Source organism: Gobio gobio, assembly GCF_949357685.1.
Source record: "Gobio gobio genome assembly, chromosome: 20".
NCBI lineage: Eukaryota > Metazoa > Chordata > Actinopteri > Cypriniformes > Gobionidae > Gobio > Gobio gobio.
In genome coordinates, this window is record NC_137113.1 from 14,614,571 (window position 1) to 14,641,166 (window position 26,596).

Here is a 26,596-nt window from a genome sequence, read left to right on the forward strand (position 1 = left end):
TTGTTCTCCAGCTTAGTGGAACCATAGACTTTTAAAAAAAAATATGGACGTAGTGTCCGTGACGTCACCTGTAGGTTTCTGAAGAGCCTTTTTTAAGCCTAAAACCGGCCGTTGCCATCTTGGCAGTGCGTCGCAGCCATAGACTGTAAAAAAATATGGACATAGTGTCCGTGACGTCACCCATAGGATTCTGAAGAGCAGTTTTGAAGCGTAAAATAGGGACGAGCTGGCCATCACCATCTTGGCAGCGCATCACTCCCGGGCCCCGGATAATAGAAATTGGGCAAAGAGGCGGGACGTGGGTGGAGCTGAGGTGACGCAATGACTAACAGATAGCAGACAAACCGCTATCCACCTGTCACTCAAAGTGGCCACGCTCTTAACTATGCAGAACTTTAAGGCTTTATATTAGGGCTGTGCGATATTGAAGAAAAATGCGATATGCGATATCCTTGTTAAATAATGCGATATTTGATATGCGATACGATATTGCTTTAAGTGTGTAAAATCTATTTCTTTCCCCAACTGATATCTTCAAGCATAACCGACTGTGTTTGCATGAATACTCATCAAGACAGTCATTTTGACATAACTGTGTGTGTATTTGACAGTTTGAGTGTGTAACAAGACACGAAAAAAAGAACGGTTTGTGCGCACGTTTCGGTGTGTGTGTCAGACAGCAGACAGCGCGAGACTGCAAGGAGTTGTTTTTCGCAAGTTATTGCATTTAATAACTATTTTTAACGTCAAGCAAGTCACATAAGTAACAGTCGTGTGCCCAGTCTATTCTCTGCTATATGCATCAACCTAAAACGTACACTTTTCACAATGTTGAAATAGCCTATTAAAATCATTCAGATATCGCGTGCCCTTGCGATATGCATATTGCGATGTGTACATTTGCTATATTTCGATATTTTCTATATATTGCGCAGCCCTACTTTATATAATGTAAACGAATTAGTTATAAAAAAATTCATCCCTCACAGTTGTCATGAAGGGCAAAATTAGCCGTATAGACCAAAACCACAATTTGTACCGGGCTGTAAACATGTCTTTTTCTGCTGTAAAGTTGGCCATTTTAACATGGAGCTCAATGAGATTCTGCTCCCTTATGGAGCCTGAACTGCAGTTTAAGTCACTTCCATATTGGCTTCAAGAGAAACTGCGGGAGGTTGCCGCTTGGTCACAGCCCATCACTCCCAAATAACTGAAAACGGGACGTGGATGGAGCTGAGGGGCCTGGTTGCTGAAGCCACACCCGCCTAGCCCGACCATAGTGGCAATCCACCTGTCACTCAAGTGTCCACGCCCTTAATTATGCAGAATTTTAAAGCTTAATACAATTTAAACAGATGAGTTATAAAAAAGTTCACCCCCTTTACAGTTGTCATGAAGGGCAAATTTAGCCACAGTATATAGACCTAAAAAAAAATCCACCAGACTGTAAATATATTTTTTTCTGTTGTTAAGTTGGGCATTTTAACATAGCGGAGATACAGATTTGACTCCCTTTTGGAGCCTGCCTCTTGCGGCCAGTCGATGAATTGCAGTTTAAGTCACTTCCTCGTTGGTTTCAAGAGAGACTTTGAGAGGTTGCCGCTTGAGTGGAACAGAATGCAATGTGCTGTTTATGATCGAATCAGAAAAAGAAATGCATGAGCGTGGTTTCTCAAGAGAGAAATCGAAGATCATAAGCAAACTTAAGAAGCTGCGGACAGTGCGGAGACATTACACATCACATCCTGATGTCGCGTGTCTTTACGGGATGTGTGTGGACGCACACACAGATTCCAGAAAATCACTGCAAGTGTGAATGAACCAAAATCAAACGATCCTGGGACAAATCCCGGGACACATTATCAGTGTATTTTCCTGAATTTGTTTATGAAAGAGGCTATACATTCTTTTCCATTTTAAAGCATTAAGCAAATTCTGAGAAACGCAGTTGAAAGTAAATCAGACCGAGCACCAAAACACCCTTGTAGCCAATCAGCAGTACTCACGAGGGGGAGGTCCCTGTGCTGCACATTGTGTTCATGAATTTGGAGGCGGAGCTATCAAGAAAAGGGGTGCAATCCTTTTTTTCGGTAGGGGCATGTTTGGTTGGGTGATTTTCAAATATCAACAGTGTTTCTCAGAAATCGCTTATTGCAATTAGGAATTGATTAAAAATTGTTTGACTTTTATTGTTAGCTGAAATCATAATAGAAATAGCTCAAATGATTTTGTACAATTACTTTTTATAATATTTAGTTTATCATTAAATTGCAAAGGCTGAGGGAAAGAATGTTGTGGATATTAGGAGTTCTATGAACATTTTAGAAGCTTTCTATGGCACAGATTGTGTACGTCCTTGATCATGATCAGTGGTTGTTGAAAGAATTACATCAGATGTAGGCCTATTCATTTTCTGATGCATCATGTAACCTGTTTATTTTTCGGATGCACAAATTACGAATCTATTATCTTCAGATGCCGAGAATGCATCAGTGTTTTTATGAACGCTGAATAATGCAGTGCCAGCATACTCATTTCTCTCCCTATCCAAAACAGCTATTTTCGCTCCATTCCTCCCCCTCATCACCCCTTTTCACTCTCCCTCCGCTTCTTCCTTCACAAAATCATTGGGATTCACTAATAAAGACCTCAGAGACATAATGCAGGAGACATAGCCCCGTTACAGAAATAGATTTATTGCTAATCCATTATGCATAGTGGGTAATGTAACATATCTGATGCACAGGCGCACAGCGGGAGGAAAAAGAGGGTTTAAGTGCATTGAACATTAGACTGGAAAACTGGAGAGCAGAGAAACCCACAGGCATCACAACATGCCACCCTGCAAGTAGATGGGCAGTCCTGGCCTCCAACCACACTTCTATTGCTGCCACTTCATTTCTACTTCTTTCCCTCTCAATAAAAAGGAAAGTTCGCTGAAGGCAAAAAGATACCCTGAGGTGACTCTCAAACCCACATGTAGCCACTAAATGCTAATAGGCACGGAATGATGCCAGGCAGTATGGAAATAGACGTACTGGTGTGAGGCTGTGGGGATGATGCGATTCAGTTCAAAAAATGCTCACGTCATTTCACATTTGTGTCTTTCTTTTTTCTTTATTTGAAAAGGGACAGGGTACATTAATTAAAATTCAAATACATGCAAATGTACTCAAGTTAGCCGAAAGGCTATTTTCATCAGCAGTCCCTTTCCTTAAAAAATACAATAGAGATAAAAAGCATATACAGCTACAATTAAGTAGCACATACAATACACTTACAATGATAAAATCATATCATTAAACTTAAGCTTTGCATGGATATAAAAGTCTCAAACACACAAGAAAACATGATAAGATGTCCTTAGGTTATTTAACGCATATTTCCAGGCTCTGGAAACTCTATTCTGGTTTGTCAATTGCACCATTCAGCAGTCAGATATTTCCTAACATTCGCCGCCGTCCATGGCAATGCTGCATATTGGTCCACTCAACTGGGAACCGAAACTGGAACTACATTCATGTCTCATGTATCACATCACTCTTACAAATTCAACTAGAGCTATCTTGCGTCTGAGTAATCAACTGTAGTAAAAATGACCAAGGAACACTTCCATATAATACTGTAATATTGCCCATGTTCGTCTTGTTGCTCTGCTTTCTTGTTACTTGTTGATTTTTTGTGAAAGCTTTAGGTGAAAAATAATATTAGCTATTCAACATCTACATATTTATTTATTTCCTTTGTTTGGAACTAATTTTAGCAAAAGCTTTATCAACATATTTATTTATTTGGTGAGTCGCTCTGTATTAAGAACTCTGTGTCGGGATCACCCTGTTTCAGCCGGCTAAAGGCCCATTTACACCAAGAACAATATCTATAAAGATATCTGATATTAGCTTCCACACCAACATGCGATAACGTTCTGTGCACTGCAGTTCTTCAGTGGCTTTAAATGCTCAAGCTCTTTAAAGCAGGATGGATTCTTATTGGCTGTCAATGTTTTTATCGTTCATCAGATGGACTTTTTTTGAAAGTGATTCCAATTATATCATTCCTCTGTGCCATTATCATTATAGTTGTGGTGTGGGCTCTGCTATTTTTTTACATTTAGAACTATTTTTAAAACTATATAATTATCGTTATTTTTATAGTTATCACCCTTGGTGTGAATGGGCCTTAATTGTACAGTAATTGTACCCTTTTTTTTTATATTTTCCAGTTCTTTAAAGGCACAATGTGTAAGATTTTAGGATTAAAATATCCAAAAACCAGTAGAACGTGTACATTATCCCAAATGTTTCCAAGAATGTTTAAATCCAGAGAAATAAGCAATTTTAACCAGGACAAAGACCGTGTCAGTGCGTCGCCTATCAATGACATCATACCTGCGTTACCATCGATTTTCCGGTCTTATTTTGTAGAAACCATGGAAACTCCAACAACGCTTTAATATATTATGTTTTATTAGACAGATGAGAAACTGTTTGGATACATTCATCGACAGAAAACTAATCATTCTTATATAGTTCAACACAGTTAGTCTTATTGTTTGAAGGTATCATGAACTGGCTTTTTTTATACTGTTGTCTGAGGTCAACTTGTGACGTTTGCATGATTTTTACATTCAGAAACATGATAATGAATAAGTAATAGGCTATTTTCTGCCTTGGTTTTGAGGCTCTCTGAAAAATGATCGTTTTTATGGGCGTGCCGCACTGAAGACTTGGAAGTAAACGCCCACGGCTAGGATTGGATACGATTTGCATATTTATTGAGTTTCCGCTCCCCTGTCAGTACACGCGAGGAATTGTTTTGAAAGCGTCTAAAACGTTGACAGGGCTCGAAAAATATCTTTATCAAACAAACACAATGATTCATCTCTCATCCACCCGCGATTGATTGGAATGTTATTTCTGTATCATTTCTCCCAAACCTACGCGAACCGTACACACACACACACATGCGCGCGCAAGAAAGATGATAGCCCATCTGAAAAAGACATAACATTAGCCCCGGGACTTTGGGCTTTGCGAGCTGGCATTACAAGTCCGATTCGGATCACGAATTAACCAATAACACCTTCTCCAGCCTGTGACAGCGTGCTATGGTGAGTAGATATCAATAGATATCAAACGATCTGTAACAATGCAATACTATCTATAAAAAAAACATGTTTTAGTCACATAAGTGTGTTGCACCGTTCCAGTCGGATCCAATATAGAAGGAACAGCATTGTGTTTTAATCTCAATTTGTCTGCAAATCCGGTCTCGACCTGTATTAATTGTTTACAATCGATTCCGCTGTGAAATGAAGCGAACAAACGCAATGTCTTACGCACATGAGCTGGAAGCGCCATGTTTATTGCACGGTAGCGTGACCCGTTTAGCTCCACGAGTCAGTGGGCGGGATTGAGGCGGTGCTTCTAAATTCTATGACGTCAGTGGTCGACATATTGTGAAATCTCTCGTTTTCTGGGCCTGGTGTCTATAAAAGCTTTTCTTTGACTAAGAAGGACGTTTCCAGCTCTGAAACTTACAGGATATTCCTATATCACGATTAACTTTCATATACCAAAGGCTCAAAAGAAAGTTGATTTCTCAATTCATCACCCCTTTAAATCTCGTTTTCTTGATTTACAGTGAGTACCATGTTTTACTATGCCTAATATCGATCTAGCTGCAGTGTGCAACAAGTGTCTCATAGTAGCCGCCGAGCGAATGCACAGAGTAGCATTATAACATAACTTTCAACACACTCAAATGTATCTATGATAAAACAGCACTGCGTTTCCCCATATACACATGAGCCAAAGAAAAGGAAGCGTTCGTCTGCGGCATAATAAAAGCTCTCAAGCCGCGTGTCTCTCTTGTCTCTTATTTGCAATCGCTCCAACGGCTTTCAGCCCCACCCTGCTTCATATTACAGTAACGTTAATAAATCTTTAATACATTAGCTCATCCATGAATATGATTCCCGTCGGATTCTTTTCCACTGGCTGTAGAGGTAAAGACAACAACTCCCATGATTCCACGAAATCCAGGGGTCATCAAGCTACGCCTTTGTTTTGAATAAGTGTCTTCTAGCGGCGAACATGATGAACACTATATGTGCACTTTATTCTCAGTTTTATCAGGCATTAATTAAGTATTTTTTTCTGCTTAGGTTTCGTCAGTATGAAGGGAAATGGCAAACATCTGAAAATGCTTTAAGGCAACTGAATCTCAATGACTCATATCATGTTGACTGCAGTGGTTCCTTTAAATGAACTTTACAATAGGGGACATCCACTAAAGTGTTGCCAGCATCATAACAATTACGGTTGATTTATGAGCAACAGAGGGAGATCAATATGTTCTAGTTGACACCTTGGGCACTGGGCCGGTTGAGTGCTATAGATAGGTCTTTGTAAAGCCCTTCACATCACCACCTTACCTCCGCTGCATGTCGCACATGCCCCAAGGTCCTGGTGCCCTTGTCACAAATCCAAAAGAGAGACAGATGGCTGTTAATGGGGGGGACTGAGAGGGTGTGACAGCCATGTCCAACCAAGAGGTGTGTCAGAGACAGGCATGGTTACAGGAATCTATGCCTTGTTTTTTCCACTGGTTGATCCAAGCAGATATTACACTGAATCAGGGAGGGTTAGAGTCATCCATAATCTCTGTTTGGACAGAGAAAGTCCAGAGAGCACGGCTGTGGTATCAAGATAATCGTGTGTCTGTCTTTCACATTGATGACAGATACATTAAGGATCACCAGGCTCGCACGTCCGCTCCATGATCAATGGATATGATTAGATAGATATCTATTCCTGAGTTTGGTTTAGTTCCAAAATGCCAATCAGTGAGGGTTTGAAGGACAGAAAGTCTGTGGTCTGTTGTTTTTAGAAGTGACTTCATTAATTGAGCTAGCAGTCTAAGTGATGACATCACCGCAGCTGCCTACGGATTGATCTGTCAGTTCAGTCATCCATCACACTATACCAGATGAGCAACATCTGAAAATCATATGACGGCCTTGGAAAACACTGATGAAATATTCTGAAAGACTGATGACTGAGAATACAAGACCTAAAAGGGGTCTTAAAGGAATAGTTCACCCAAAAATGAAAAATCTGTCATCATTTACTCACCCTCATGTTTTTCCAAACCTGTATCTATCCTGTTAATGAAGGTACACTCCATATATCCTGATCTTCTACTCTAGAAGCCTATGATTTTGATCAATAAAAGCTTGCTTAACCTAAACCAACAGTTGCCTCGAGGCTGATTAAAATTGAATATGATGGGAATAATTTTAACCACAAAGACTGATAAGATCGTGTCAAAAGTTTAGCAACATCCTGAGCTGAAAACAGTAGATGTGCTAAAAAGAGAAGCATGTGTTATTTGGTTCTGTGTAAAGTACATTTGTCTTTTGAGCTTAGAGGGACATGTGGGCTAGAGCGAAATATCTCAGTGTGAAGCAACGGACTCTCAAGAGTCATATAAACAGGCTTCAAGGGTTTTAAACGGATCCAGTTTAGACCCAGAGACCTACATTAAAAGCAAACATAGAAAGAAAATAAAAGCCACATTTTATAGCTTCATTTAAAACAATTGTCATCTCTGTTGGCCTGCGTAGTATGTTCAAAACCGGATTTACCACAAAAATTAACTGGTTTGTTTTTACCACACATTGGGGGATCGTGTGGGACATGGTCATAATGTAAAAACAACAAATACAGCTTCTTCGAGATCATAAGCAATTACAGAACTTATACTCTCCAAGTCAGTATTACAGTGCGTATAAAATGTATATTCTCTATAGCCCCCAAAAAGCAAATGCGTCATCTAAGGATCACATTGCTTTGACACTATAGAAGGAAATGTGCTCTGTTTGTATTTACACACCTGGAATTGTCTTCAAAGTTGTCCAGTTTAGGAACAAAAGAAACTGGATCAAGAGCCTGTGCTCAAAGTATTCTTGGCAAATGCTCTCTTCTCTTTCTCAGGAATGGGGTGTTGCACATTACACACACATGCTAAAGGAAATATCTCTAGGTTCCACTACGTCATGGCCATCTGCCGAAATCAGATTCTCTCCTCTCTGATCTCACTCTAATGTCAGCACACACAACAACAGAGAAGGAATACTGCAGCTCAGCCCAAGGCATAACACGGTCAGTTTCACCACATCATAAAATGCTGGGTGGGGAAGTATATATATGTTTATGACTGCTTCAACCATACTTTGTAATGAAAAACACATGATACAGCTACTATACTATGTCACTGCAAAATCAAGAGAGACACAGACAGTAAAAAGAAGTTCAGTAATCAAATCAATCATAAATAGTACATTATAAATAGCGAAACATAAATAGTGACTCATAAATAGTGTCTCGAGGTATTTAAGCGCAGACATCTGATCTACTGATATTACATTTGGACCAGACACTAATAGAGGAAGTGCTCACAGAAGTGGGAGGAAATGGAAGGACTGGGAACCGTGTGTAGATAATGAATAAGACATGATGGAACTTGTGGGATTTGAAAGATTGGTAGTCCATCTGAATATGCTTTACTTCTGAGAGCAAGTTTTATTGAAAGATTTAAGACTGCCCTCCGCCTCTGTGACATTCATCCCTGAGGTCATTAATGTCTGATTCGCTGTGACTAAAAGAGGTCTTCAAGAGCCATGTGGGGTTTTAATAGGAATGATTATATCCACAGTGTTGCTGGCATTTGTTTTGAAGATACACTGGTCGGGAATCCATGATGTGCACAGCTCCTTAAATGGAAACGCAACAAATAAACAAACGGACAGCATATAAAAAAAGAGAGATTTATTGTTATTCTTAACCTTTGATTGCTATACACTACCACTCAAAAATCTGGGGTCAGTAAGATGCAGATTAAGAAAAGATTAATACTTTTCTTCAGCAAAGATGCCTTAAAATAAGGTATACAACTTTTTTTTCTTAATTTCAAATGAATGCTGTTCTTTTGAACCATCAAATAATGCTGACAGTAAGTGTTTCTCAGTTTCCACCCGTCACAAATATCAAGCAAAATAAGAAATCAGCATTTTAGAATGATTTCTGAAGGATCATGTGACACTGAAGACTGGAGTAACGGCTGTTGAAAATTCAGCTTTGCCATCACGGGAATAAATCAGCTTTTTAAACATTTTAAAGTAGAAAAGTATTATTTTAAATTATAACCACATTTTACAGTGGTGGCCAAAATTATTAGAACACTTGACAGATCAGAAAATATTGACCTCCATTTGCTTCTAAAACATGATTTAATTTCATAATGTTCATGAAACATGCAGATGGTTGACCAACAAATATCAGATGAAGTGAGACATGCTGTTTTTATCCACTTTTAACTTTAATATGTGATATGTCCACCTTTTGCAGCAATTACAGCGGCACATCTCTCTGGCATTGTGTCAATATATTTCCCCAGAGAAAACTAATGTTATCCCATGCCTTATTGCCTTCTGCAACTGAAGCCAAAGGCTTTCCCTTGAATGTACAATAGATGTGTCCAGTTTATTTTCCAACTCGCCCCAAATGTGCTTGATGGGGTTGAGGTCCGGACTTTGAGGGAGCCAGTCCATCATTTTCTATGTTCCAGCAGATTCCTTCGGACCGCCACAGGTAGTTCCGGCAATAGCTAGAAGAATATTTCGGGTCATTGTCCTCTTGGAAAATAAATCCAGGCCCAATAAGAAAACTCCCAGATGCCAAGTGTTCTAATAATTTTGGCCACCACTGTATAATATTAGTTTTACTGTGCTTTAGATCAAATAAATGTAGCCTTGGTTATAATTTATATATAATATAATATAATATAATATAATATAATATAATATAATATAATATAATATAATATAATATAATATAATATAATATAATATAATATAATATAATATAATATAATTTAATATAATATAATATAATATAATATAATATAATATAATATAATATAATATAATATAATATAATATAATATAATATAATAATATAATATAATATAATATAATATAATATAATATAATATAATATAATATAATATAATATAATATAATATAATATAATAATCAGTAATTGTTTTCAGATAATACCTGTAACAAGCCTTTTCCAAAGTCGTCTACGATACTTGGATTAAGTTTTGTCACTGACAATTTGCCAACCAGACAAATCCATTATTTTTTTTTTTTTTGACAAAACCTTCAAATTGTGCACATTTTGCAATTGACCTATCGGTAAGCCCCGCCCCCCTTAGTTACTGTTGCTAACTCGGACAAACAAACGGAGTTGCTATATCTTACAATGACAGCTGTCAGTGTGAAAACCTTATCCCAAGATGTTTTTGGACACATAATGTAGCGTATATCCCGACCGAATGATGGCCAAACTTTACTGATGGTTTATCAAGTTTATTATGTCCTTTTTCAGTCCAAAAAATCATTGTAAGAGCTGAAAAAACAAAGCATAAGAAGTGCGCATTAACGTCTCATTCACAAACTATCTCTCTCCGTTGCATTACCATTAACATACACAGCAAATTACTCAAAAACACTCACACAACTAACAGTAAGCAAACATATACACAGACCGTATGCCTTTCCGAGGGTGCAGTTAATAACTGGTAAACTTTGTATCTGCAAAACAACTCTGATAAACTGCGTGCAAGCTCTTCCTTTCACTACCTGTAGACTATAAACCCATCAAAATAGGAGTCCTCCTTAGTAGGACAGATAATGTAGACCTTAAACATATCTAAAATTAAATTAATTTACATATAACCAGTTTAATATGGAGAGGCACTGAAATGTAGAAATGTAGCTTTCCTATAGCTCAAACAGTAGAGCGTGGGCTAGCAATGCCAAGGTCATGGGTTCGATTCCCAGGGAAAGCAAGAATTGACAAAAATGTAAAATGTGTACCTTGAATGCAATGTAAGTCGCTTTGGATAAAAGTGTCTGCCAATTGCATAAATGTAAATGTAAATGTAAATGTAGACCTTCGTGTTTTTGACCTACAGTGTTACATGACGTGAGAACTGTTAGTTATTTCAGTTTGTATGTTAGCAGGGACTTTAATCATAACTTAACGAGAGTATGACAAACAAACAGAAAATCCTCTCAGGATCCCTGGAATCAGTGTTACAGTACCTCAGGCACGACATTTTTAGCATTTTTGTAGCATAAACACCATCAAACCAATGAGAGCTTCGGATTTTCCAATGTTTCTCTATGGCGCGGACACCTAAAGATGTCCGAGTTCCGGTCCCAGCGCAACTGATACTCAGCTGCTATTGGCTCATCTGTGTTCGAGGGGAGGGGCTTACCGATAGGTCAATTGTACAAATTTGCATACATACTTGCATAACAGTTTGTTCTAGTTATCTCTGATCTGACCAGAGACACTACCGGTAATACTCTTTGAAAACGGCACTAAGAAATGCAAACATTTTATGTGTTTGACACGCTTAGGGGAAAATCAAGCCTTTTACCACTCAGGTGCACAAGTTTATTTAAGAGGTTAAAGAAAATCAAGTTCAAGTAGTCAAAATCAACCAAACCAAGGTTAAACAAAGAACTGCATTTTAATTTCATCATGAGTGGTTTGTTGTGAGCGAGATACAATGCCCAACCTTTAGAAAGACGTGAGTCATAGAACTCAAAATCTTCCAAAGAGCAAATGTCACAGCCCACTGCAATTCAGACTTGGCTCATTTATGCTACACAGTGTTCTGTCAGTCTGTTATATCGAGAACCTCTCGTTTCAGAGCTCGTTACTGGATACTGCAAATGCTCATACAGGTCACGCAAGCATACTTCCTCATTGTGAAGTTCCTGTTTATCAAAAATATTAAACATGTGACCATTGTAATCTGCCTTGAAAACTAACCGTTACATGCCAACAACCATTGCATGATTAGTATTTTTGTCATTTTCAAAGAGATTCCTTTCAAGCACACTGTGTTCAGCTGGAACATGCCCAATTTTGTAAGCAACCTCTGTGCTAGAACAGGGAAAGGGTTGAATGGGGCATGATTTAATAAGCTAGTTAATTTTTAATTCCAGCTTTCTTTTTATGGTAATCCAATGCATGCCGAAGCAGTTTAGGATTCTTCTGTATTGACATGCTAATGCTGCGCTAACATATATGTGCCCATGTTTTAACATGAGTGTTCGTGAACTGCCCTGCCTTTGTCCAGTCTAATTCAATGTGCCTCATTGAGTCCAAATGTGTACTTCTATTGTGGCCTCCAAGACAAATATGTAGCATCGTGAATGCTCGTCCAGGCCGCCCTCCACCCCCAGTCCAGGCAAACCAACACATAGCACTGGTTCACAAACAATCAAGTGTCCATTGACCAGCCAAGGACAACAGTGTTCTTATGTGCTCGATGGGCGTTTGGACGTACAAGGAGGGTTAGTGTGGCGACATGGTTTGTCATCGCCAGCTGGTATGGTGGGCATGTGAGGACGAAGACGACCCATTGTTCTCGCACAACCAGAACAATTGCACGTTTCAGAGGGCCAACACTGTCTTTGAGGGACAACGCACCCCTCTGATTGCAATGAGGGGCCGATTGCATGTGATACCAGGAGAACTGGCCACAATGCATTTTGCTTTATGTTGGTTATTTTTTGACATTTGTATCTATATATTTAGGGTTCATACACATTTCTTCCAATACATTTCCATGACTTTTGAGGCAAATATTCATGACCTAACATTCCATGAAATGTCTGTGTATACAGTACATGTAAAATAAGAATAAAAATCCATGTTCAAATTTCAAAACACAGCATATCCTAACTAATTAAGGACAAACTATGTGGTTTAATACAAAATAAACATTTATTTAAATAACTCTGACACACCAGTAAGACGGTTAGATCAAATACTGACTGACCGCAGAACTCCATTTACATTTACGCATTTGGCAGATGCTTTTATCCAAAGAGACTTACATTGCATTCAAGATACACATTTTACATTTGGTCATTTCTTGCTTTCCCTGGGAATCGAACCCATGACCTTGGCGTTGCTCTACTGTTTGAGCTACAGGAAAGCTCCACTTTCTAATGTTGGTGCAAGATGATGTTTTATCTTCTTTTCATCAGTTTTTTTACGTTCATGGCTGTTAGATCATGTTTGACTGTAGGTGCGTTCACGCCATGTCGTAATTACTGAAATTACGTCATTTCAACATGTAAAATGTCCTCATAGACCTCGTAATTACAGCTTGTAACCCAGCTAACAATTTTTGGCTTCCAGAATGTTGTCTTAAAGGTTTGTTTTGGGTTATTGTAACATTACCCTAACGTTTCCCTTAGTTATAATTGAACGTTCCCCTAACATTATCCTCTAACATTCCCCTAACTTTATACTCTAATGTTCCCCTAATGGTATTTTAGTGTCATTGTTATACATGATGCATAATTACATGTGACTAACCCTCAACCAAACCCTAATCCTATCATTTTAGTTTATTATTACTCAGTACCTAAATGTATAATTACACTGTAACAATGACACCTTAAAATAAAGTGTAACCCAAAAATGTATAAATGTACTTATTTGAGTACAATGTATGTCACCTTAAAATAAAGTGTAACCCTATTTTGTACTGTATTTGTGATCACCTAAATAAATATTTAAAGAGGTTTGAGTGGAAGATCACATATACCATTTTGAAATAAAAAATAGGAAGAGTTTTGAAAGTATTACCCTTTATAAAGCATTAGCATGTGCACCATACCGAACAGACCCATTCGGATCAATATTTCCTATTAATGCTATATACTCTCCAGCTCAAGGCCTTTTATTTTTATTGTCTTCAAAATGCACACACTTTTATTCCCCTTCCGCATCAGCTCTCAAAACTCTCAAATGATCAAAAGGAAACTTGAGAAAATTGATTTTCAGATAATGTTGTGTTGTTGCTGCTTGAGATTGTCCTTCAGAGACAAGTGCGATGGAGCCTGTCATTGAGCTCTGTACAGGAGCACACACAAACATATATATACACACACTCACTCAGTTAAATCAGCCTTTACCAAAGAGATATTTTACAATAATGGAGAATATGTTCCTCTATATTTTATTGACAGTTACATTTGCCTCTTATTGAATTTCACATCTCTCCACAATGTCTTAAAACAGCGGTACTTTGCTATAAAGCTTCCAGATTTCTTTCCTTTTTGGCCCCTTGCTTGTTCTAATTGGATTTTTTTTTTATCTCATGGTTTGAGCATTTTTAGAATGCATTAAATGACCACTTTATAAAAATGTCAGAATTGTCTATGAGAATTAGATTGGTAAATAAAGTTATTTGTCCTTGCCCATTTACCATTCACTTACTGTAAAATAAAGCAAATAAATGTAATAAATGCTACCATTATGTTACCAACAGCTATCAAAATTAAAAATACCTGACAAGGCTGTATCACCACTATCGGCCAATTAATCACTAACTTTTAACTAATAACACAAACCAATGTTTATTAAGCAAAAATTTAAAAAAAAAATAATGTTTATCATTTTTCTATGAATCATTGGATGACTAAATAACATACTTCAACTTAAGCCTGCCTCCCATCTATTTAAATAAAATAGGAGTCTATCACTTCTCCTTCTCGCCTTAATCCATTTAACACAAATAGAAATAGTTTTCTTGGCAATCTAATATGTGATATGTGTGGAGGAGTAAGACACATAGCTTGTCATTGTGAATGATTGATTGATGGTGCTACGAGAATGAGTCAATCGTAGATTTTTGTTTAAGGGTTTAGGTGGAATACAATTAACTCTTCTTTCTATTGTGATACAGAAACAGTTTACAACCCCCAAAAGCCTGCTAAAAGAAATGAGTGTCTTGTTGAGCTTTCACTCAGGTAACGTGGTTCTGGCGCTAACATCAGATTTGAGGTTGAAGGCGAATTCCTCTCTAATGTTTCTTTATCTCTTGCTCTATCTGGATAGATTGATGACAGACTGAACAATATTTTGTTTTTGTCTGTATATCAGTTATTTCTCTCAGGCCAGAGTGAAATACAAAGACTTGCATGAAAGTGTTAAAGCTTCTAAAGGAATATTCTGGATTAAATACAATTCAGCATTAGTGGTATGCTAAGAATAATAAATTTAAAAAAAAAGAGCTGAAAGAGGCCACAGCCACATGGTCTGCAACAATACTTATGTGGTACATGTCAAAGTAACATTCACATGGATGGCAGGACACAAGGTTTCCATGTAGAACATTGCCCAAAGCATCACACTGCCTCCGCCGGCTTGCCTTCTTCCCATAGTGCATCCTGGTGCCATGTGTTCCCCAGGAAGCGATGCACACCCGGCCATCCACGTGATGTAAAAGAAAACGTGAAACGTGCCCACTGTTGGCACTTTCAGTGGTGGACAGGGTTCAGCATGGGCACCCTGACTGGCCTACAGCTATGCAGTCCCATACGCAACAAACTGTGATGCACTGTGTATTCTGACACCTTTCCATCAGAACCAGCATGAACTTCTACAGACCGGGAACACCCCACAAGAGCTGCAGTTTTGGAGATCGTCTGACCCAGTTGTTTAGCCATCACAATTTGGCCCTTGTCAAACTCGCTCAAATCTTTACGTTTGCCCATTTTCCCTGCTTCTAACACATCAACTTTGAGGACAAAATGTTAATTTGCTGCCTAATATATCCCACCCACTAACAGGTGTCGTGATGAAGAGATAATCAGTGTCTAACTTCACCTGTCAGTGAAAGAAAGAAAGAAAGAAAGAAAGAAAGAAAGAAAGAAAGAAAGAAAGAAAGAAAGAAAGAAAGAAAGAAAGAAAGAAAGAAAGAAAGAAAGAAAGAAAGAACACATAGCGTAGATAAATAAATTGGATAAATGGGTGCATGACATCCTTGTAAATTGAGGGATGAGTCAAAATTGTCATCTGTAGTCACAAATGATACAATTCATTTGAACCTTAAATATTCTTTAAGGGAACAACTTTGAATCAGAACACAGACAGATTTAATGAGATGGGCTTTGGAAAGCAAAAGTGAAAGGCTCCGTCAACTTACCTTGAATATAGATTACCATTATCAAAACCTAATTATAGCCTACCTTTAAGCTCTGCTGCCAACTGCCTCTGCAAAGCTGCAGAGAACAAACAGACCCAACATCAACTCACAATGAAGCCTGACTTCAGCATAACTTGACACGCTAATGGCTCCAAGGCTGAATACATACAACCCAAGCCTTTCAACTTCACTGAAGTTTTTGAAAAATAACAGAGGAAAAATAGTGGGTAAAGCTGCCCATGTTTTAAACTATAAACACCACCATGGCCTCCTGACAGACCCCTAGTTATCAGAGCCAAGCTGGTTGCCATGTTGTAAATCACATAATGAACTGAAGTCTTCCCTTGCAGACTTTAACCATCTTTGCTGTTTAATCCTGATCTCAGAAGGCCAACATCCAGCAGTAGCCTATAATAAAAGACAAAATACTCTCTCCTCTAGTCATAGAGTTTAACCTGCCTTGCAACAATGAAACTACACCCACAAAGAACCTCTCGTTCTTCACTTCAATGCGTCCATCTATCTCTCCCTTTCTCGGTCCCCAGTGTGTTTTTGTCATTCGCAGTCTCCTTGCAGGCATTTATCTCCGGGTCACGTAGAATGAGACCAACCCTGGACTCAGGCCAAACACAGACCGCAGATTGGTGAGAGAAACGTCGTGGTCATGACTGTGTAAGTAATTTGCTCATCATGAGATTATTCCGCTTTTTTCATTGGTGTAGCCTATGTACTTGAAATGCTTGTCGTTGCGAAATTTCTGGGGTCGCATACAAAGATCACATGGGTGTAACTTGTCAGTATGCTGACAGTCAGAGTCTCTGGATATGTGACACACACGCCAGTAAATGCTGCCCCCATGAGGAAGATTATGTTAATGTCTCATGTTTTTCTCATATTCAAAGGTGCACTGCTTAAAAAAAGTTATTTGAAAACCATGTATACACTCACATGAGATGATTACTCTAGTATTATAGAAACCAAAATAATTGATTTTACATCAAGCGGGTCACCTCACGGGGACAAACTTCTTGAGATCACATGACCACTTTGGAACAGCTGTTCTCAAATTAAGCCTGATGCATCTGCAACTATGAATATAACGTCACATTGGGATTTGGGGGAGACTGGGGCTAGTTGTCACACTTCTTACTACATTAAAACTGTCTTGAGGGTATAGGTATATTTCTGAGAGCCAACTTCTGCAAAGGAACATAGGTCAAAAACAAAGGTCAAAACCTAGGCCTAATTAATCTACAATAACAACATAAAACACAAATGTAACTGCCATTTATGAGAAATACCTCCTGATTTTATTGTGTTTGCTTGTTTGCTCAACAGCCAAAATATGATATTGGAACTAAGGATTCATATTTAAGACACTTTTAAACTTAGTGTTTGAAATCAACATACAAAATCGCAACCGGAGGAACCACAATTGTGTAATTGGATCAAAACCTTAATAATGCATTCATTATTATATTTCCCCACATAGGAAAAGTGGCTTGGTGAATGGGATTTTAGTATTTTATGTGCATGCAATGAATACTCCCTGTCTGAAAAGATACAAGTAGGCCTAGATGTACACACACTTATACACTTGCTCACACGGATCAATGCTCAATCCCATTTTGCTGAATGTGTGGGATGCCACCAGCCATATCTCAGACACATTCCTGATGAGGCTGTGGAGGGATAAAGAAAGCGCAATACTCTGCCTTATTAATTGTTGGAGTGCGTAATTTTATGAACATGAGCATAAGAAAGAGAGTAAGAAACACTCAGAAAAGGTGTCTTACAAGAATAGTTCACCCAAAATGATAGGCCTGATTCTTTCATCATTTAGGTAGGCTAGCCTACTCACTTCCGTGTTGTTCTGAATCCATATGCCGTTTCCCCCATGCAATACAAAAGTAGACATTTTTAAAGGATTGCAGTGCTTGTAATTTATGGAGCTTGTCAAAATCCAAAAAAAACTCCATAATGTTTCACAAGGGTCAGAATATGGTCGCTTAGTAGATTTGTAAATACACACATTTTAATGAAACATAAGACTTTGGTCCTTTTTAACAAATCAATTCAATGCCTCATGCATAAAAGACACACACACACACACACACACACACACACACACACACACAAAACCCACAAAAGACATTGTCGCAATATGTAAATTCTAGTTACTGGGATGAATAACAATCTTCGCTATAATGGTAAATAAAAAAATTGTGGTGAGTAAATAATGACAGAATTTTCATTTTAGGAGGGTAAACTCTTGATGCAGATCATAAAGAAAACCATGTTGAAGTTGAAGGAGTTAAAGTGGGTGAACATAGGCAGTATAATGGCCACTAAGTGTAAGAGAGACAGTGTGTACGATTGTATGTAGGAGGAGCTCGACTTTGCCTGAAGATGCTGGCAAAAGATAGATCGAGAGATGAGGCAATTTTCCAGCTGAGAGGAACAGATAAAGGAGGTAAAATCCTCTGAGAGAGAACAGACAATCCATCACAACACAGAGAAGCAGGTTTTGAAGTCAGAGACTTAATTCAGTCGGAGAAACAAATGAAAGTTAGAGAGAACTACGTCATCCCCTTGATAATAATAGTGATTATTGAAAACCACTGCAATACATTAAAGCAAACCAACAGATGGCAGTGTTTGAGACTTAAATCAATATTAGGTTTAATGATGTGTTCATGCTGGCTGGCCTAGTTCTCTCCTCAGTTCTGTCACTGACCCCTACTGTTCAACCCAGAGAAAGAGGATTTAAACACAGGTCAATGCACAAATCCTTTGAGGTTATGCTCTTTAAAGGTGAAGTGAGAGATTTCTGGGCCACTAGGGTTGTTTTATGAAATTGCATAAATAAATAACGCCAAATTAGGAATTATTGTTGAGCTGTATAGGTAAAAATAAATAAATGCATGTTTATGTTCTGACCCTTTTGAGGTTTAAGCTGGGATAGGAGAAATATTTTAAAATAAAAATGACACCCTTCACCTTTAAGAATTAAATGATTCAAAGCACCAGTTTTGATTTCTATTAATCTGATAAAGGAACATAATAAGAATTAACAAATAATCATTAATATCATAATTATCTGCTCTACATAATGACCTAACTTCAATTCCCAATTGTGTACTGAAGATCTGTCATATAGGTTAATCTGACACGTACACACTCGCACATTGTTCTACCAGTTAAATCACATGTTTTTCCCTCTTGTGTCTGCACTGTATTGAGCATATATCCATATTTCCACTGTATTTGTTGTGACTGTATATAATGACACGTGTAATTGTTGAATCCACATCTGTGTGGTCTGATCTTTTTGTGTTGAGCAGAATCCAAATGTCACCTGAACAAATTTGAAGGTAGATACATTTCTCAACAAACTTTTAAAAGTGCTCTACCTCACCTGAAATGTGTTGTTTGTGATTGCAAAACTGATCAAAATACCACATGATGATGTTATGTTACCCCGGTTTGATGTGTCCTTATTACAGCTATAAGATCACTTTCTCTCAATATAAGATTTTATAGATTTATATACAGATTTTCTTTGACAGATTCTGTACCTGCTCAAGGACATTGTGTATCCTACACATACTCTTCCCCGGATATGCAGCAGAAGTCCAGGTCACCTGCCAAGAAGTTAAGCTGAGCACACTCAAAAGCAGCTTACTGTCTTTATCAGATCATCTGTGTTTATGTGCTTGTCTGCAAACCAAAATACCCAAAGAAAGTCGCCCTCTTTACAGCCTTATCATTTTCCATAGTATTCCATGCTAATGCTTCTTTCCTAAAAGCATAACAGAATTGTCAGTGTGGAAGACTTATCAATCTTCATAGTTAATCTAGCAGTTATGTGGCTTTTCTATGTTTTTGCCAACATATCATGTTATTGATCACTGTGAGGTATTTCATACATTTTTAAATACAGGCCATGCGATGAAACCCACCAGACCTACTATTCAGATTCACTGCCATGTGCCTTGCACAACAAACACAATGTGAACGCAATAATCACATAATTCTTTGCTGATCTTATTGGATAAGGCAAACCTCCCACAGAGCTCCCAGAAGGCCCTGCTCTTTGATCTCAGCAAATGACTGGACAACAGAAATCTGCATGTTTTTAGAATTAAACAAGTTTTATTCACAATAATAACCACTACGCAACAAACATTGTCCTAGAGTAAAACTTGTATTTTTACAAAAAGGAAAAATATATTTGTAATAATTCTACACTATTTACATAGACACATAATTTGAATTAAAATAAAGTAATTACAAAAAATTACAGGTTTGAGCATAGAGTCTCTGGCCTGGGACGTTTCGTGGAGTAATTGCGCAGATGTAAAAAGCACAGGAGCTCCCAGCAGTGGGAATGCAGAAGTCACAGGTCAGGGTTTAGCTGCCAGTCTTAAGCTGTCTCCTCAACTCCAGGGGCCTTCTCAAGCATCCCCTCACCCTGTACCTGGTTATCACTCTGTATCATAGCACACATTGGGGACTCAAATGTTGATAATCTCCGAAACCTGCAAAATCAGCCTCTCTTTGCAGTGCTGATGAAATCATGTGTGTTATCTGATTCTGAACTTGTGCACAAAGCAGAGTAATCGAGTACTCATCATCAGGCAGGTCACAAAAATAAATTGTGACTTTTTTATACCCCTTTCCCAAATCACAACCCTGGTACTTTTTTATTTCACTTCAAATAAAACAAATAAAACAACTAACTTTTTTGTCTCTCTGTCAAGTAAGTGCATTCTCACCTGAACACATTTCATTCCCAAGTCCACAAGGGCGAAAAGACACCTGTCTAGCTCCTCATAGAATTTCAAAGGTAAAAAGTGTTCTCTTTGCATTTGCCATACCCGTCCCATGACAAATTGTGTTGTTTATTCCTAATAAATAAAAGTACTGACTGTACTGAGGCTAGTTGCCATATTTGTTACTTTCTGTGACTAGCCATTCTTAGGTTGAATATCAACTCAAATATGAAATAAATAAAACAAAATATGACTATAAAAATGTTTAGATATTGTGTAGCAAAGTACAAAGTCAAAGAGGAAAGTGAAGCTGGTAAAATTACAATTTGATAGACTGTATTATATTTAAAGCCCCTCTTTACAAGCCAATCATTTGTATACTAAGATGTTTTTGTTTTGTTATTACACCATAATATGGGATTCTAATATACCAAATTATTTAAAGCAATGTAAATGACTTTGATTTTTTTCTTCTTCACCAGTTCTTCATTAATTGGCTTTGTCTACACTTTGTGTAGTGTGAATGATAGTTACAGTTTTAGGCTGTGTCCCACAGCACTCTACCTCAGGTAGGTGTGGCCAAAGTTTGGTGGGCGGAGGTAGCTCAGCTCACGGTGGCAACAGCCTCTTCGTTTGCCCCCTCGTCCACTTGACTGCCTTTGCCCATGGCCTTCATCGTAGCCATGATATCAGTGAAGGTCTCTTTGACAGTTTTCTCCAGGATCCAGCCCTCGCTCTCACTCTCAGGGTCTTCTGGGTTGACCAGCGTGGACAGAGAGGTGTTTACGTATTGAAGTCCAATCATTACAGCAGTCTAAAGCAAAGCATGAAATATATGAGTTAGATAGCAGCACGGAGTGATATGTTTATTCATATTCAACATATGTCCAAGCTACATTTCACAGATAGATATATATTTCTATTCATTTCAGTTCCTACGATTCTCATTCTGTAATTCTCGACTGTGGCAGGAATAAAAAAATATATTACAGTTAAAAAAAACTATGAACATTAAATGCAGAACAACAAATTTTACAGTGCTGTATAAATACTTTATAAAAATAAGCTCCCTCTTCCGCTCACAAACACTAGATAGATAGATAGATGATAGATAGATGATAGATAGATAGATAGATAGATAGATAGATAGATAGATAGATAGATAGATAGATAGATAGATAGATAGATAGATAGATAGATAGATAGATAGATAGATAGATGATAGATAGATAGATAGATAGATAGATAGATAGATAGATAGATAGATAGATAGATAGATAGATAGATAGATAGATAGATAGATAGATAGATAGATAGATAGATAGATAGATAGATAGATAGATAGATAGATAGATAGATAGATAGATAGATAGATAGATAGATAGATAGATAGATAGATAGATAGATAGATAGATAGATAGATAGATAGATAGATAGATAGATAGATAGATAGATAGATAGATAGATATGTGCGCGTGTTCTTGTTTAACTTACATTGTGAGGAACAAATGTCCCAACAAAGATAGTAAAATATGAAAATGTTGACATCGTGGGGAACAAATGTCCCAACAAAGATAGTAAAATGTGAAGATTTTGACATTGTGGGGCCATTTTGCTAGGCCGCACCAGGAAAACAGCTTATCTCATACCAAGTGATGTTTTTTTGTAAAAATGCAGAGCGTTTCCTGTGATGGGTAGGTTTAGGGCTAGGGTTAGTGTAGAATGGGGATAGAATATACAGTTTGTACAGTATAAAACCATTATGTCTATAAAAAAAAAACAAGTTTGTGTGTGTACATAATATCAATGGATGGAATGTTCTACATCTTTAATTGGTGATTTGAAATCACCTTTTCCAAGAAAGCAAGATTTAGCTCCGCCCTGCAGATTAGAACATTTGATCCCCGTGAATCTTCAGTGTCACCACACCATCTCACACTCCTAATCTCCACCAACCCTAGTTCAAGGTCTTGTTGTTGCTACAGACCGTTATAAACTTGGCAGATTTTGTTTGAATCGACGTTTTTAGATTATTTCCATAAGCTTTTCCAAATCAATACTCCATTTTTTAATGTGCAAACATTGCAAATGCTTTTTAAATTGGGTAAACTAAAATTTGCTTTATGTAAAATATTTTTTATTTTATTTTATAATTTTTTTCAGGTAAATATTAAGTCAAATAAATGATTATTATTATTATTATTTTACAAGTTAGATTAGGTAAAAATAGCTCCTATTGGCTGAGTCATGTATTTATTTATTTATTTTTCTATCCAAGCAGGTCTATCAATATTTCAGTACAACTACAAAGTAATCAGAAGATGTGTCACATTTAAAAATACCCAGGTCAGTTAGATGCCTAGTGGTGCCATGTTGATTGATTGGGGGAATGAAGCTCCTGTCAGTAAACATGGTATGACGTCATACAAAGATTACTCATCTAACCTTTACTTTTGCACCTTTTAGGATTGTTTGATAAGAAGGACAGGGTCTTCAAATCTGTAGCCAAAACAATGTGTAGTTATAGTTTACCTTATTAGGGGGCAGACAACAAAAACACCTTGTAATGGCTGTTTACAAGATTAAGTATCTGGACTGGACAAAACGTTCCTTAAATACTGATCAAAGATCAGTTTGACCTTTACAGCACAATCCATTACGACAAGAGGTACGTAATGTAAGTCATTAAGGTCTGATCCTGGATCAGCACATTAAGATATTCCAAAGCTAAACATCTTACTTGCAAGAGGGTGACCACCAGCACAAGTAGCCCAATAGTGTTCATCATTCCACCATAGTAGGATACAAGAGCGTCTCGGCAGCCACGTTTCCAGATGTTGAGTTCTTCGGTGTAGTGGTCATAGCTGTAGTGAGCCGAGTTGTTGGTTATTTGCTGTTGGATGCAGGGCCGTGGCGAGCTAGGGTTGCAACAGCTGAAGGGAACGCCATCCATTAGGTATTTTCCATCCACATTGCTGCTGATTCGACTAATGACAAGACAAGACAAAAAAAAAAAAAAACAGTTTTGCAAATATACTTTGGTTACTCATTTCGGTATCATTTATATTACATTTCAGAATGCATAAGACAGAAGTAGGTCTCAAATGTACAGTCAAATAAAAATGGCAAAAGCAATATATCACTGTGAAACGTTCACTTGACGTCATTAACAATTGCAACATAAAGTTCATTACACATTCGTGTCTTAGTCAGAATTTTTGCGGAAAATGGTTGAAAAATGGGAATGCTCACAAAATAAGCAACTTCCCTTATTATCATCATCAATAAAATGTCATTTATTAAAACAAATTCATTTATAAATAAATATGAATCATTTAAATCAACTTTCAATTGACTTTGAAAAGGTTTGAGGTTAGGTGTTAAACATCAAAAACCTCTGTGATGAAAAAATTAAACACTATGATATTAAGGCTAGTAATTTCATTATCTATTCCAGGCCGATCGACCAGGTCTTCAACTGATTGAAAGGGACAGTAAGCTCTGAGGGCAAGAAAATGTGATCCAAGAAGATTAGTGACTAAATCTAAACTGGTTAACATACCTGATACCACTTACACTGCAAATTGACCCCTGCAGATCACCTAGCCTCACTTTAAACTTGCTAAATAATTCCATAAACAGCATAAAAACAGGCATTATATGAACCTTCGAAAAGACACTCACGGGTTTTGATCCATTAAAAGTGCTAAGCATCATCAATTAAACTTTTCAGCTCATTATCCAAACGTCTAAACTATCTGAACAAAAAAAATTGAAAAGAACGGAACGGATGTTTACATTTAAGGGTGACATTACCCAACCATTAAGCAGCAAAGAGACACTCACTCTTTGACTTCCTTGGAGCTGAAGTCCAAGTAACGGTTGCTCACCCACTGGATCTCGAACCAGTCTTTGTAGTTGTTGTTACCACAGCAACGGAACTCTATCTGCATGAGATCCAGAGTTCTCTTCATGTAGCAGCGACCGGGTGTATCGGTGTCCTTGTAGTACTTCATTCCATTCTTCAGGCCCTCTGCAAGGGTAAACTCTAGAGGAATGCGCATGGCGAAACACAGAGCCGCCGTGAGGATAAGGAGGACGTTGAAGAACAAACAACAAATGAGAAAGGGCTTCAAAATGGACTTCCACTTCGCAAACTTGGTGGAGTCGAGCGAGTCATAGCAGATTTTGCCCCCAAAGGCATTGAGACCACATGCTAAAAACCCCACAGCGATTAGAATGTTGGGTACAAAATGACTCTCATTGTTGTCCATGAGTTCACTTCTCTTGCGAAGTTCGATTTTAAAGAAAAGGCCCATGCTGAAGACCAGAACACCGGCCATAACAGAAAACCAGTACATGAGCCATAGCACCTGGGCCAGCTTCACCCGTTTCTTCAGGTCAAACTTTACCTTCATGAGAGCCATGTTGAACAACTAGTTAAAGTCCAAAGAAAGAAAAAAAAACAAGTTTGATGATCTCCAAAGACAGCAGTGCAATGTAGCTTACAAAAGCTGAACGTTGAAAGTGCGTTCAAGGCGCAATGTGTAATCCATTCCAGTAGAGCGAGAACTTGATAGCTATTTTCATGATGATCTTCGCACCCATAATAGACAAAATCCAACTCAGGTTCTTTTAAAGGTAAACACCAGTGTAATACATCATCTTCTTCACAATCTTAAAAATGGATTTTCATCTACAGTACTTAAAAACAGCAGCGTGCCCAGGTACTGACGCAAACAGTGGTGTCCCTCTATCTGCAAAGGGAGGACAAAAGCCAAGGATCCAAATGATTAAACACAAAGTTACTGTACGTCATCCTAAACCCAGCTAATCACCCTCATCCCATTTACAGAAATCCTTGGCCAGCAGATGAGCCTATCTATAAGCTGCTGCCGTGGCGTATGATTGGCTTGATTGGTCACATGGTACGACTGGCATAACTAAAGAGACACCAAAAACCAGGAGGCAAAGACTTAAGACCACTACACTTCCACTTCAAGTGTCTTCATGACAAACACACCCCTGATTGAGAGGATCTCTAAATGGATGGAACTAATGATAGTCAAAAACACTGACAGAGTAATTCTCATTTGTTAATATTAGTTAATGCATTAGCTATAACATGAACTACAATGAACAATATCATTTTACAGCATTTATTCATTTTTGATACGTTAATAAAAGCAATTGTTCATGTTAGTTTATAGTGCATATGCTAATGCAAACAGATACATCTTTAAAAAGTTTCACGTTAACTAATGTAGTTAAAGGAACACTCCACTTTTTTTGAAAATAGGCTCATTTTCCATCTCCTCTAGAGTTAAACAGTTTAGTTTTACCTTTTTCGAATCCATTCAGCCAATCTCTGGGTATGGCGGTAGCACTTTTAGCATAGCTTAGCATAGATCATTGAATCTGATTAGACCGTTAGCATCTCGCTCAAAAAAATTACCAGAGTTTTGATATTTTTCCTATTTAAAACTTGACTCTTCTGTAGTTACATTGTGTATTAAGACCGATGGAAAATGAAAAGTTGTGATTTTCTAGGCTGATATGGCTAGGAACTATACTCTCACTCCGGTGTAATAATCAAAGAACTTTACTGCCATACCATGGTTTTAAATAGGAAAAATATCAAAACTCTGGTCATTTTGTTGAGCGAGATGCTAACGGTCTAATCAGATTCAATGATCTATGCTAAGCTATGCTAACAGTTCTCCCGTCAGATC

General features: G+C 37.7%; 1 protein-coding gene across 1 annotated transcript; it reads right to left on the reverse strand.

The window, feature by feature from the left end:
* Nucleotides 1–20,219: 20,219 nt before the first annotated feature.
* Nucleotides 20,220–25,696, reverse strand: prph2a (peripherin 2a (retinal degeneration, slow)). The gene is made up of 3 exons (XM_079801173.1): nt 24,711–25,696; nt 23,605–23,851; nt 20,220–21,678 (listed from the first exon to the last, which is right to left on the reverse strand). The coding sequence occupies exons 1-3, from the start codon at nt 25,289–25,291 to the stop codon at nt 21,469–21,471; spliced, it is 1,038 nt and encodes a 345-aa protein (XP_079657299.1). The 5' UTR covers nt 25,292–25,696; the 3' UTR covers nt 20,220–21,468.
* Nucleotides 25,697–26,596: the final 900 nt, after the last annotated feature.